At 39.6% G+C, this 14,250-nt stretch overlaps 1 protein-coding gene across 5 annotated transcripts in view; it reads left to right on the top strand.

Annotated features, from left to right (window-relative positions):
- LOC137342267 (DNA-binding protein SATB1-like) overlaps positions 1-14,250 on the top strand; it is a 123,482-nt gene that overhangs the window by 21,130 nt on the left and 88,102 nt on the right. For all 5 annotated transcript variants that reach the window (XM_068006133.1, XM_068006172.1, XM_068006163.1 and 2 more), the window contains one exon: positions 9,851-9,962. In XM_068006133.1, coding sequence (XP_067862234.1) covers positions 9,851-9,962 — 112 coding nt within the window. The remainder of the gene's footprint in view (positions 1-9,850; positions 9,963-14,250) is intronic.

The following is a 14,250-nucleotide window of genomic DNA, read 5'->3' as shown; positions in this document are numbered from 1 at the left end:
AGTCCAGGGTGAATCAACAGGTTTATGATGGAGTTGCCACCAGTTGTATAGGACCACTGCTTCAGGAGCTGGTGGCACAGACACCCTACGAGCACCAATATAAATGCAGCCTTAGTTTAATTTGCTCACCTCTGAATCAGAAGGCTCTGGGTTTGAGCCCTGCACCAATGCTTGAATGCATTAACTCAGCTGACGCTCCAGTTTAATACTGAAGGAGTGTTGCATTATTGAAGCTGCGGCCCTTCATGTCAGAGGTTAAACCAAGGTCCCATCCACCTATTCAGGAGAGTGTTAAATATCCCATGGCATTGTTCAGAGAACAGCATTATTCAGAAAAGAGTTCTCCCAGTATCCTGGCCAATATTTCTCCATAAACAATATCAAAAGAAACAAAGCAGATTAGCCAGTCATTTTTCTCATTGTCGCTTGCAGGACTTTGCTGCGGCAGAATGGGTGTTGTGTTTGCCTACACAACAACGGTCACTGCACTCCAGAAAAATAAAATGTAATTCATTGCGTGAAGCACTTTCAGATGTTTTCATGTAATAAGGCTCCATGTGAATGCAAGTTTTTTTTTAAATTTAACTGCCCCATCTCTCTCACCATTGTCCTCTGGAACTACTTTCAACTGGCTAGCCAGTACTGCATTGTGTTTCCCATTCCCTCTTTCCAAACTCTTACAAATTTGTGAACATGAACCAGCAGGTAAGTTTTTGAATTTTGTTTGTTTACTTGTATTTCTAAAGTAGATGTATTAGGATAAAGGTTGGCATTCATTTGGAAAAGTTTCTTGACGACCTGCCTTTCATTAGTAAAATGGCTATTATCCCATTGTATCACCAACCTTTTTCTTTAAGTCATTGCAATATGTAGCAGCAATGAGGCCAGTGAGGACCAAAAGGTTCAAGCTGATATGTACGACAGGTGGTTGCTGGCCTGGTCAATTGGAGTCACTGATGGAGAGAGTTAAAGCATTCCTTGTAGATGTGAGTCAGATGTAATTCAGATGTTCCCTTGGGAGTTGCAGGTGTCTTTCTAATTTGTTTCCAATAGCAGGTACCCAATCCTTTACACTGCAAGTTTAGTGTCAGTGTGACATGATTTCACCATTGCATTGACATTAAACTGGCAGTGTTAGTCCTGAGTCAGGCTCCAATTTGACTGGAGCAAAGCGATGTGTGACTCCCTTGAGGAGGTAATCTCACACCAGGGGAATCCAGTACAGTGTCAAACCTGGTTTGCAAAGTGCTCAGGAGATCGGTTGGACAATTTGTAAACTTAGCTGACCTTACTTTAAATGTTTAGAGAACAGAGATTCCCCCTTCCTGCTCTCAGACAATTTAAATTTCTAACTTTTGGGAGACAGACATTTTTTTTTATATTTCAAAATAAACTTTACTCATAAAATTTGTAAAGGTACATACAACACAATTTCAAGTCATACTTCAAACAACACAATACAGGTCATACAATTTGCAATAGTACATTCAGTACAGTTCAATGATCCCGGTACAATCAATGCAGTTAAGCACCATACATTGTACGTACAGTTCATGGCACCCTGGGGTGCCTCATTGCATTATAGTCGTTACCAGTTACGGATACAGTACATTTTGTTATGTTCATTTATCATTTTACATTCTGCCCGAGGGGTTTTTTAACTGATTCTAGCCCCTCGGTGTACAATGACGGGAGGGCTCTAAATCATGGCCTTTCCCCATAGAGCCTTTGCATACGTCGCACCTCGCCTCAGTGCATCCTGCAGCACGTACTCCTGGACCTTGGAGTATGCCAGAAGGCAACACTCGGTCGTGGACAGTTCCTTCAGCTGGAAGACCAGCATGTTTCGGGTGGATCAAAGGGCCTTCTTCACCGAGTTGATGGTCTTCCAGCCGCAGGTGATATCTGTCTCGGTGTGTGCCCTGGGGAACAGCCCATAAAACACAGCGTCCTGTGTTACCGAACTGTTTGGAATGAACCGGGACAGATACCAACGCATCTCTCTCCAACCTTCTGGGCAAAGGGGCAGCCCATCAGGAGGTGGAAGATGATTTCCTCCCCGCCACAGCCTTCAGGGCAGCTCGCGGTGGTGCTGAGGTTCTTTGCGTGTAGGAAGAACCACACTGGGAGGGCCTTTCTCACCACCAGCCAGGCTACATTCTGGTGCCTGTTGGTCAGTTCCATTGACGAGACGTTCTGCCAAATGGCATCGACCGTTTGGTCGGGAAAGAAACTGATCGAATCCACCTTCTCAGTTCCTTGCAAGACTCTGAGAATCTCCCGTGGATTCCTGTCGACCACTGTCTGACGGCCTTGCGGTCGATGGGGTTCCTCCTCAGGAACTTCTCCACCTGGGACAGGTAGGGGGGGACAGTCCAGCTAGACGGGATGTCCTGCGCTTGCTCGGCCTGGCGTGGCTAGACCCAGCCTTCTCGATGTGTTGGACAGGTAGAAACCCAGCAGGTAGTGACACTTGGTGTTTGTGTACTGGGGCTCTACACATATCCCGAGGCAGCGACACACAAAGGTGGCCATCAGGATCAGAGCGGTGTTGGGGACGCTCTTCCCTCCTTTGTCTAGGGTCTTGTACATGGTGGCCCTGTGGATGCGTTCTACCTTGGACCTCCAGACAAAGTGGAAGATAGCTCGGGTGACTGTGACGGCAGAGTTGTGGGGAATGGGCCAGACCCTGGCCATGTAGAGCAACACCCCGAGTACCTCACACCTTATCACCAGGTTCCTGCCAGTTATGGAGAGGGATCGCCCCACCCACACACCAAGCTTCTGTTTGGCCTTGGCGATCTGCTGCTCCCAGTTCTTTGTGCAGGTCAGGGGCCCCCCCGAACCAGATCCCCAGCACCTTCAGGTAGTTGGACCTGACGGTGAAGGGGACAAAAGATAGTGTCTCCCACCTGCCAAAGAACATGGCCTCGCTTTTATTTCGGTTCACTCTGGCCCCCAAGGCCAGCTCGAAACGGTCGCAGATGCCCATCAGTGTGTGGACATACTGCTGGATGTCGGAGCAGAAAACGGTGACGTTGTCCATGTACAGGGAGGCCTTAACCTGAGAGCCTCCGCTGCCAGGGATCGTCACCCCCCTGATATCACGTCCTTCCTGATGGACGCAGCAAACGGCTCGATGCAACATACGAACAAGACCGCAGAGAGAGGGCAGCCCTGCCTGACTCCAGATCTGATAGGAAAGCTCTCTGACGCCCACCCGTTGATTAGGATTGTGCTACGGATGTCCACGTAGAGCAGTCAGATCCAATCACGGATTCCCTCCCCAAAATCCATTTTGGAGAACGCATCCATCATGAACGTGTGGGATACTCTGTCAAAGGCCTTCTCCTGGTCCAGGCTGATGAGGTAGGTGTTCACCCCCCTGTCCTGCACATAGGCGATCGTATCCCTTTGCAGCGCAAGGCTATCAGAGATCTTCCTGCCGGGTACAGTACAGGTCTGGTCCGGGTGGATCACCTGCTCCAGAGCAGACTTGAGCCTGTTGGCGATGGCCTTAGACAGAATCTTGTAGTTGACATTTAGCAAGGAAATGGGTCACCAATTTCTGATTTCTTCCCTCTCCCCCTTCTGTTTGTAGATGAGGGTGATGATGCCTTTCCTCATGGACTCTGACATGCTGCCTGCCAGAAGCATCCCCCGTACACTTTCAGTAGGTCTGGGCCTTTCCAGTCCAACAGAGCCGAGTACAACTCGACCGGTAAGCTATCGCTTCCGAGAGTTCTACTCTTCTAAAAGGACTGGATGGCCTTTATTAGTTTGTCCAAGGTCAGTGGCCAATCCATGCTCTCCCGCTTGCTGTCCTCTAAGACTTCTGTGATAGAGGATAGGAAGGACTGGGATGCCGTGCTGTCTGTGGGCTTCACGTCAAACTGCCTGGCATAAGAGGATTTGCTGACCCTCAGTATGTCGGTCTGCGAGGACGTCAGCGAGTCGTCTTCCTCTTTCAGGCTGCTGATCACAGAGGTCTCTCTGTGCAGCTTCTGGGAGAAGAGGCGCAAGCACTTCTCACCCTGCTCCACAGAAGACTCTGGACCGGAAGATGATCTTTGAGGCCTTGGAGGCAAAGAGCGAAGCTTGCTGGCCCTTCACCTCCCTGACATCGACCCCCATCGACTGCAGCTGGAGCAGATTCTGCATGCTTTTCTGGAGTGGTGACACTTCCCTCTGTCTCTCTCGCTTTCTGAACTCCTTTGAGGATGAGCCATGCCCATGTATGTATCCAGGCATGTGTAGAGTTCTCTCCTGAACAGGACAGTTAAAGTTCCAGCCAGGCAGGAGCCAAGCAATGTAAACATGGTTCTGCCTAGCTAGAACCTGGCCTGAGACTGGTAGCTGCAGTGTAAATTCATGTTAAAGGGTCGTTGTACTGGCAGTTTAATAGTGTTTTTGAACATGCTCTTACCTGGAGGAAAGTGTGGTAGCAGTTTTACACCCAAATAAACAAGTCATAAGCTATGCATTATAAGGCCATCAAATTTTTGATTGTCATTTCTTCACACTTCCATAATTGTACATACTGAAATATAGCAATAAGACAGAAAACGTGCATGCATTTGAAACGCATAAAGTCCTCAGATCCTAAATAAAATTCAGGCTAAATTGAAACAGGTCAAATAAAATTTAACACTGTTTTCCTCAACAAAGTCTTTTCTTGTATACAAGGGGATTTCCAGTTGATAACAGCAGTGAAATTTAGAAATTATTAGCTGTAATTTCCTTGGTACATGAGCAATGCTTTTTATTTATTAAGGCTACTATACTGAATATTTGGTAATAATGTCATTGAACATAAACATCTTTATATTTTATATTTAAGAAATGTAAAAGTAGCAAAATATGAAAAAAATCCAGTTTACTAATAATCAGTAGTTTAAATAAAAACAAGTATTGAGGATTTTGTTGAATGTTGATAGTATTCTTATCAATATTCTCAATCCCATATCTTTATTTGAAAAGAACTTTCCTAGCAACTAATAGCACAAATAGTTCTGCATCTATCTCATAATCTCACATAAATACCAGGATATTGCTTTGTCTTTTAATCTTTGCTTTGTTTTATTCTTGCAAGGTACACAGGAGTATTTACACTTGTCAATTGGACATTTATTGCTAGTTTTATCTTCCCCAAAAAGCTTAAATAAAAAATCTCGACTATCTTAGAAATACTCCAGAGCTTAGTATAAAACCTTTCTGTTCTTAAATGTTAATATACCAAAGTTATCTTCGGCAATAGCCTTCTGAATTATTAAGCTCTTTTAGTGGCTTTAAAATGTAAAGAAAAGGATTATGGGGTTACTTCATGTCTGTTGAAGAAATACATAAGAAACCAACTCACTGTTTATCATGAATATTTCACATTCATTAGAACATCATTATCTATATTTTAATAGCCGCCATTTTAGAAGGGTGATGGTAAAAGAATATCGGAGTAGTTCATTAAAAAAATTCTGAGTCACTCAATTACTGTACATCAATAATTAACCTCTTCATACAGATTTTTGAACCCAAAGGAACAGTGAAATGTTCATTATATCTGTACTTTCTCTATAATGATTAATTGAAGCAAAATATGAAAAAATCCAGTTTACTAATAATCAATTAAACTGTAAGAGTAATCTTTGTTAATTTGAGGAGATGCTGTAACAATTTTTTTTGAATCAACATATTGATATTAGTACAGTGGCCCTTTTTGTTGTTGCCATGGATTTTAACAAATTTGGCCCGTGATATTGTTTAGTCTAGAGGAATCCTAGGACAGAATGTGCCAAGTCAATGTTATTAGAGTACAGAACAAAACATACAAACTTAAGCAATAATGTTCACTAAAGTTTTTACTCAATTTTACATGAAGAAAAAGTACAGTAAGGATTACCATATTTTTAATTTAATGCTAGGATAGACATATTTCATGTGAATTGCAGTTTAATCTTTGAAAATTAATTTGAAAATGCTTTACAAAGTGTGTGCCATGGATTTAGAAACTGATACTTGACCCACAGTGTAACTTTGCATGCAGTGCAGAGATGGATGGCTGTAGTGTCTCTGCACTGTTTAAAAAAGAAATAATGGCTGTATCTCGTTCACTCTTAATCAAATGAGATCTCATAACTGAAATTCATCTCAGTCTCATTTGTTAAAATTAATATAATTGCATAACACAGAGATATTCTGAATCTATGACCACCTATAAAGAATTAGATATTTTCACAAAGATTTTCAGAATTACTTGCACCAGATTTCTGGTGTATGCCTTCATTAAGACTTTCTTTTTCACTGTGCGCACATATGATGACAGGGAATACTTAGAATCATAGAATCATAGAAGTTTACAACAGGCCCTTCGGCCCAAGATGTCCATGTCGCCCAGTTTATACCACTAAGCTAGTCCCAATTGCCTGCACTTGTGTGCATCTAGTGTGTAACCAGAGCTGTCTAATATCACTTTCAAATGGACATCTGTTTTTCTAAAGAATATTAAAAGTGGATAGCTGCTCACTGGTGAAATGAGCTCCAGGAGCTTTCGGAATGTGAAACCTCTGTAGCTCACAAGAGTTACAATGTTTTCTCACTTGTGAAAAAACTCACCACGAATGAGGAGATATTCAGCTTTTTATTATTAGGTAGCATCACTCTAAGCAGGGCTTTTAATGTTGTGTAATGCCACCATTTCTTTAGTAAATTCTGAAGTACATCCCAAAATAATCTTCTGAGTCTGGCTCAAATTCCCGTTTAATTACTAACATATATAATGTAAAGTTTGTTACATTTCCCTTTAGAGCAGTGAGTCAGCTATGTGGGTGTGATTAAGATCACAGACTTCAGTCTTACAGAAACTTATGGTTCCAGTCATGCCCACATGACTGACTGACTGACCACTTTAATGATAAACAAATACAACAAATTTCACTCTACTCTTCCTCAATAATTAAAAGGACTTGGAGGTTATTTTTTCCAGCATTAAGGTTATTTTTAAGAAGATTTCCGGATTAAAGATATTTCTAGGGTTATGTGAGTCTGAAGCATGTCTTTTAATAAATTGTGGAAAACTTTACATTACTGTGGACCTACAAGTTGTAGGTAATAATACTTCAGATTTTCACATGCGCAAAATGATCTCATGGCCATTGAAATCACCAATGAGAGCCATAGAATTATTGAATAATATATAAGATGAATATGCAAAATTTGAAAGAAGCGATATTGTATTATTTGTGTTTTAGCAATGACTTGACCTCACTGTAAAGTTATTTTTCTTTTTTTTAGAATAGCAATCACTTGAATGGCAAGCTGCCTGGTTATGCCAGGTCAGGTGCACTGACGGGGATGGTGGTGAGCCTATCATATCTGTCCTTATACAGGATCCTGTTACTGAAATCAATAGAAGCTAGAGGGAAGGATCATATGTCTACAATTAGTTCCACAAGTGTTTGCAAGATGCTAGAATTGTCAAAGGAACAGAAGTGATCCTACTTTCCCCCCTTTCCACCACACTGCGCCTCATGAGAATGTTTCAAAAAGATCATTTTTTTCCTGAAGAAAACCAACATTTCCTGTTTTTTTAAAATTAAGAATAATGACTATATTAGGAATATCTGCCATTGACTATTTGATGTAAGGTGAAATGCAAGTGCTTTTACCTGTTTTTATTCGTCATTTTAAGCAGCTTAAAAGATTGTTATAATTTTGGTCATACCAAATGTGACTGATATTGTTATGATCTTCACCTAGTCTTCCTTCTTAATGCCAAACACAGACCACTGATAATAACACTTCAGTTGTAGTCAGGTTGTTCTCAGATTGAAGACTACAAAGGAGTGAAACCCCTCCTGTCGATAGTTTTAGAAAAAAAGCCAGTGTCAGTATACGAAATAAAAACTTCTGTTTTGTCCTTACACCAACTCGTTTTGTCAAAATTATCAACAGGAAGAATTAAATTCCCCCTGAGAGCAACCACCACCCCAGTACTGAATTTGGATCACCTGTCCCAGGGAATAGATCAAGCTGCTAACTCCATTCACTTGTAACGGTGAACAGCTGGCAGCAAGGAAACTACAATTGTTTTTCTTGGACTGAAATGGAAAGAAATGCAGTGCCTGATAGTCAATTGTGTCATTGGTGCCTGTTTTATTTAGTTAAATTTCATTTCAGATGTTGCTCAGTAAATCTTGTCCCTCAAGGCCATGTTTCAGGTCATCTAATAAAAGTTGGTGCCTGGTCATTAATTTATTGTTAGGATTGAGGTTAAGTAGTCACTGTAGACTAGTGATCTTTAAAATTGTATTCGTTGATGATTTTTATTGGTTGATTTTGACTCATAGTACAATTTTTTTTATGAGTTCAACACACCTTGAACTTTCTGTAAAGGCTAGTCTGCTCAGTACATTAGTGTAAAATAGTGTTCTTGATAACTTTGGGATTGCAGTGTATTGTAGACAAAACATCAGTGCCTAAGACTCCAATTCACAAAGGTTTTGCAGATCTGCTAATATTCAAATAGCTGCACTTTCCTGTAGCAAGAATCCTACCAAAAGAGATTGAAGCTTTTTGTCATTTTCGTATGTTCGTAAGCTTAGCTTGGGAATTGTAGGTCAATTAAAATGCAGCAACATTAGCCATTTCTGTAAGGTATGTGTTATTCATCCCATTGAAATTAATTTTCACCCAAATAGTTTCCTGCTTTATAGTGAAAATTAGATTTTTGTACCAAGTTGCAATTTGTTTTATTTTTAATACAAAGATTTTTAAGATTTCCTTATTTATATTGTTTCTATTTATGTTTTTCACCTCTGTGAAGTCTTGTTTTAAATAATGTCTTCCCTCAAACAACATGATTACAGTATATAATACTGTGTTATGAAAATGCAAACCTCTTGGGGACAAGGACTAATAACAGAGAGCTTAGAATGTTGAGTATTGTTTATTTGACCTCTTTTAATTATATTTTTGTACTCTTCTTCATACCACAGTGAAACACACAAACTTCCAAATCACATGCATACATATTATACAGGTTGGGAATCACACATACAGAATAATTGAATCTTAATTTAAAAACATTTGTTTTTTTTAAGTTTATACTTTAAGCCAGCTTTTTAATTGATTTTACAGGAATAGAAGAGCCATCATGTAATGTGATAAAGGAATATCTGTCCACACTTAGATTAATTCTGTGCAAACAGTTTGAATACACAATACAGAATTTTCATGTATTAACCTATGGCTTCAATAAATAGCCTTATAGAAACTAATCATATCATCAGGAAATGTACTCATTGTCTTGAAGGCACTTGTATAAAAGCTGAATAGATACAGGCTGGAAGTTGATTGAAACTCACAGCTAATTAGAATCCATCTGTTAAGGCCCAAATTATTATTGTATACAGAAGTGCCTTTTTCATCAGAATGGGGTTGCTTTGTGGGGCCTGTTGCTTCTAAACTGCATGTATATTTGTACACAGGTGTAAAGATGCATTATAACAACTATTACAACAATGGATTCTATAATTCTATAAATACATTATAACCCTCTATATGATACAATGTTCAAGGTGTCACCAAAGTAACACTTGACATTGATCAAGTCACTTATAAGATTGTGATTATGAAGAAAGAAAAATATTCAAAAATAAGTACCCAAAAAAAGTTAAGTAAAGTTGTTTACTCAAACAATGATTATAAGCTAGAATGACTTTGGAAGTAAAGAATCTGGTCTAACTTTTTTTTACCACTTTCACTTATTTAAACGTTTGAGGTAATATATACCTATGGTTGAAACCAGTTTTAAATTCTTTGTTACTGACTGAAGGTTTTGTTTTTTTTAATGCAGAGTATGATTTCCTCCATTGTAAACAGCACTTACTATGCAAATGTATCAGCAGCAAAATGTCAAGAATTTGGAAGATGGTATAAACATTTTAAGAAGACAAAAGACATGATTGGTAAGCAAGAAAAATTGTTGATCTGTTCATTATGATGCTAATGGCGGGCACATACTTTTTCAGTAAATGTCTAATATCATGCCTTTGTCTGTTTAGATAAAGTAATTTTAATCATTTGCACAATTACTTCAAAACATTTTTAGCTGAATGTGAGAAGATGGGACCTGTTAATTATTTAAAAATGAAAAGCAGAAGATTTGGAACTTAATTGCAAAAATGTCCACTGCACTTGTAACTGTATGTAGATATGTGATTATAGATGACTATCAGCTAAACTACTGTTCCATTTAATTGTTTCTGTATTTTAAACTATAATTTTAATCTTTAGAAAAAAATCGAGATTTGCTCCTCAGGAATCATCGATTAAGATTAAGTAACATACATTCTTAAATAATCACATGATGTTTGTGAATGAGTGCCTTAATAGTCTGAAATGTAAATTCTAGTATGGAAAATACTCTGCCATTTTGAGTTGCGAGATATCATGTTCAGACAATGGAGATCACATGCACTACAAATGAAGGCACTTGTCTGAGGTTGGGTTACAGTACCACTGTCATGACTAGATCAGTGTCTAGCCTTGATGGTAGTAGCACTGCTCTTGACCTTACAGAGATGCCTATTGTCAGCACTTGGATAAAAGTGAATGTAAAAGTTCTGTTATCCACTATTGTCAATCCTGCACTCTTGAGACCAAAAGAGTGGAATAGCAGAATGGTGAATTGTAAAGGGCATTAGTTCAAGTGCTTCATGGTCTGAAATAACACTGGTTTAGACACTATGGTGAGATAATGAAAAACCCTCCTAGAAATTATGACATTTTCTCTGTAGTAAATTTTGTCTATTTTTTTGTTTTATTCTGAGCATCTCAAATCTGAAATATTTTTATAGTAATTATTTTTCATAGCCTCAATATTATTCATCAGAGTGCTGAACTACAAGAGGAAAATTACCGTATTAGGACCAAGAGGTGAAGCAACACTTTTCAGAATAATTCACAGCCAAAATGATCATTGTTAATGACTGGAGTCAGTAATTATGATGAAAAAATGATTGCAGATGCGTTTTCAGAATCGAACCCCAGGGGTATTACATAACACACAATAAATAAATTACACGGACATTTTCTATGTGAAGTGAAGCAATGACAAATTTTACTATAATTCTGTGAAATAGCACTATTTTAATTTTAAAAAGTAACATACTTTCTTAAATAATCACATTCTTAAATAAACATAGTTTTGGCTATGCTTAAGTTATCAGGAAAACTGAACAAAGATTCTGACAGTAAATACACCTTAAAGGGACACTTGAAACCCAAAATATTCCTAATCACTAATTCACAGATGTTTGTAGGAAGACCTCTGTATAAAATAATGTGACATTGTGAATGCTTATATGTTTTATCAGTCAAGTGTTTGTATATGGAGTTCCAAATTAGGCCACATAGTAAATAAGTAGATTTTTTTGTATTCATTCATGGGATGTGGGCGTCATTGGCAAGGTCAACATTTATTGCCCATCCCTAATTGCCCTTGAGAAGGTGGTGGTGAGCCACCGTCTTGAATCGCTGCAGTCCATGTGGTGAAGGTCCTCCCATAGTGCTGTTATGTAGGGAGTTCCAGGATTTTGACCCGGTGACGATGAAGGAACAGCGATATATTTCCAAGTCGGTCTGGTGTGTGACTTGGAGGGGAACGTGCAGGTGGCGTTGTTCCCATGTGCCTGCTGCCCTTGTCCTTCTAGGTGGCAGAGGTCGCGGGTTTGGGAGGTGCTGTCGAAGAAGCCTTGGCGAGTTGCTGCAGTGCATCTTGTAGATGGTACACGCTGCAGCCACAGTGCGCCGGTGGTGAAGGGAGTGAATGTTTAGGGTGGTGGAAGGTGTGCCAATCAAGCGGGCTGCTTTGTCCTGGGTGGTGTTGAGCTTCTTGAGTGTTGTTGAAGCTGCACTCATCCAGGCAAGTGGAGAATATTCCATCAAACTCCTAACTTGTGTTGTAGATGGTGGAAAGGCTTTGGGGAATCAGGAAGTGAGTCACTCGCTGCAGAATACCCAGTCTCTGACCTGCTCTTGTAGCCACAGTATTTATGTGGCTGGTCCAGTTAAAGTTTCCGGGCAATGGTGATCCCCAGGATGTTGATGGTGGAGGATTTGGTGATGGTAATGCCGTTGAATGTAAAGAGGAGGTGGTTAGACTCTCTCTTGTTGGAGATGGTCATTGCCTGGCACTTGTCTGGCGCAAATGTTACTTGCCACTTATCAGCCCAAGCCTGGATGTTGTCCAGGTCTTGCTGCAAGCGGGCACAGACTGCTTCATTATCTGAGGGGTTGCGAATGGAACATTAATAATTTTTACCATAAAAGGCAGTTGTTTGAAGCATTCAGCTCACAGAAAGGATAACAGATTTAAGCATTTATGTAGAAGTTTGTTGGCAAAACCATTGTTTAGGACTTATGTGAATAATTCTGTGGAGCTGATAATTATTTTCACTGTCCAGACAATGATATTTACCCAGTCCTAAAATACATACTATACACAAAGGGTATATATAAATTGCCAAAAGTAATTGCTTAATTAACTATTTGAATGATTGAATACATATACTACATATTAAACATGAATATGGTACGACTTTCTGATTCAATGTGCTTTTAGTGTTTTGTACGGTATTTAAGTATTAATGGACTGCTGCCTGTACTGTACCCAGGAATTGATGGTAGCTAGGTCTGTTGAAATTAGTGCAGTCATGGGTGCAATGCAGGCAGAACCGCACGTTGTTTGATCTGTTTCAGGCATTGTGTTGATTTCTGATCTTTCTGTAACTTTTAAAAGTTGCTGCCTTGGCTAGACCAGTACACAGCTGGAAAATGGCTCCATTGATGCCCACAAACCTTCGAGGGTTATTGTTACCTCCTGTCACTTATTAAAGCGTCGTGTGGGGGAATCTTCAGTCGAGGTTGACTGTCCTCAATCAGGATTTAAAGATACTATACAGTATTGAGTCAATAAGGATGCAGGTTTTTTGATTTGTTGCTTGAATATGTTTAGCATGGCTTGAAAGTATTGAAGGAATCCAAACCCAGGCTTCTCATTCAGAATTTCTAGATTTCACATCTCTAAATCTGATGTAAAAATTGGATTTCTAATGGTGCTTTTGGTTTTATTGGCAAATTCAGCTATCACTTTGTCATTATGTCTGTACTGGCAGAGGTGCTACTCATATTCTAAACTGGTTGAAATCTGATTGAGGAACAGAAAATGCTAGAAATGCACAGCAACTCAGTCAATATCTGAAAGAGAAAGATAGGTTAATATTTCAGGTGGGACCCTTTAACAGAAGTAAATAAACTAAAAACTTAAAAGCAAAGGCATTTGAGGTTGGCTGGCTAGTCAATTAACTGGCGTTTATTAATGCAACTGGCTCCGGGATGTCATATCCAGTTAGCTGATTTCCTTGGCAATTCATAGTCCATGATAGCACAATCATTGAGGACTGAAGATGCCCTGTACTTTACCTTCAGGCTTCCCATAGTTCCAGGGAATTCCAGTCCCCGTTGGTCAGTCGTTTTTTTTTAAACTCTTAATTCACACACTGTGATGCAGAAACAAACTCTTAATACTTCATATAACTGTTTTCCTCTGACAGTTTACTGGTTGAACCCAGATTAAACATTTGGCCTCTGGTTGGCTGAAAAGTGGGTTGGTTTTACAGCTAGTTGAGTTTAAGATATTGTAACTAGGCCAATTTTGATGTGATTTTATCCATCAAACACTGGATGCTGTCAATGAGTGAGTTATTTATCTACAATGCAGGTTGCCCTAGACAATCTCCCATGGCATTGCACGTGGGATGTCAAGTCCAAATGTAGTCTTCACGTGAAGTGGGATTACAGGGTGGGAATAATTGAATTGGGGTGTACAGATGCAATTCAGTCCTCATTTTAAAATTATATGTTCAGTTCTTATTTCCATTATAAATTCTTATGTCCATATTTATAATGGAAACTACCTATGTAAACTGATCACATTGTAATTATATCCCCCTGACTGTGGTGGTGATACAGCACTGGGGAAGGATATAATTATAACCTGACAGTTTTACCCTATAAATATAGACATGGGAATTTATAATGGAAAAAATGGACAATTAAAGTCTGTGGGGACTTTCTGTCAATGTCCTGTGGTGTTGCACATGGGGCATTAAGACCAAGTGTAGTTTTCAGGTAAAGCAGGTTTAGAGGGCAGGGTATAATTGGACAATAGGAGGACTGAGACGCAGGAGGCTA

This window comes from Heptranchias perlo, chromosome 2 (genome assembly GCF_035084215.1).
Source record: "Heptranchias perlo isolate sHepPer1 chromosome 2, sHepPer1.hap1, whole genome shotgun sequence".
In the NCBI taxonomy this organism is placed as follows: Eukaryota; Metazoa; Chordata; class Chondrichthyes; order Hexanchiformes; family Hexanchidae; genus Heptranchias; species Heptranchias perlo.
Note: the sequence above shows the minus strand (reverse complement) of the source record. Positions and strands in the feature narration are given on the sequence as shown.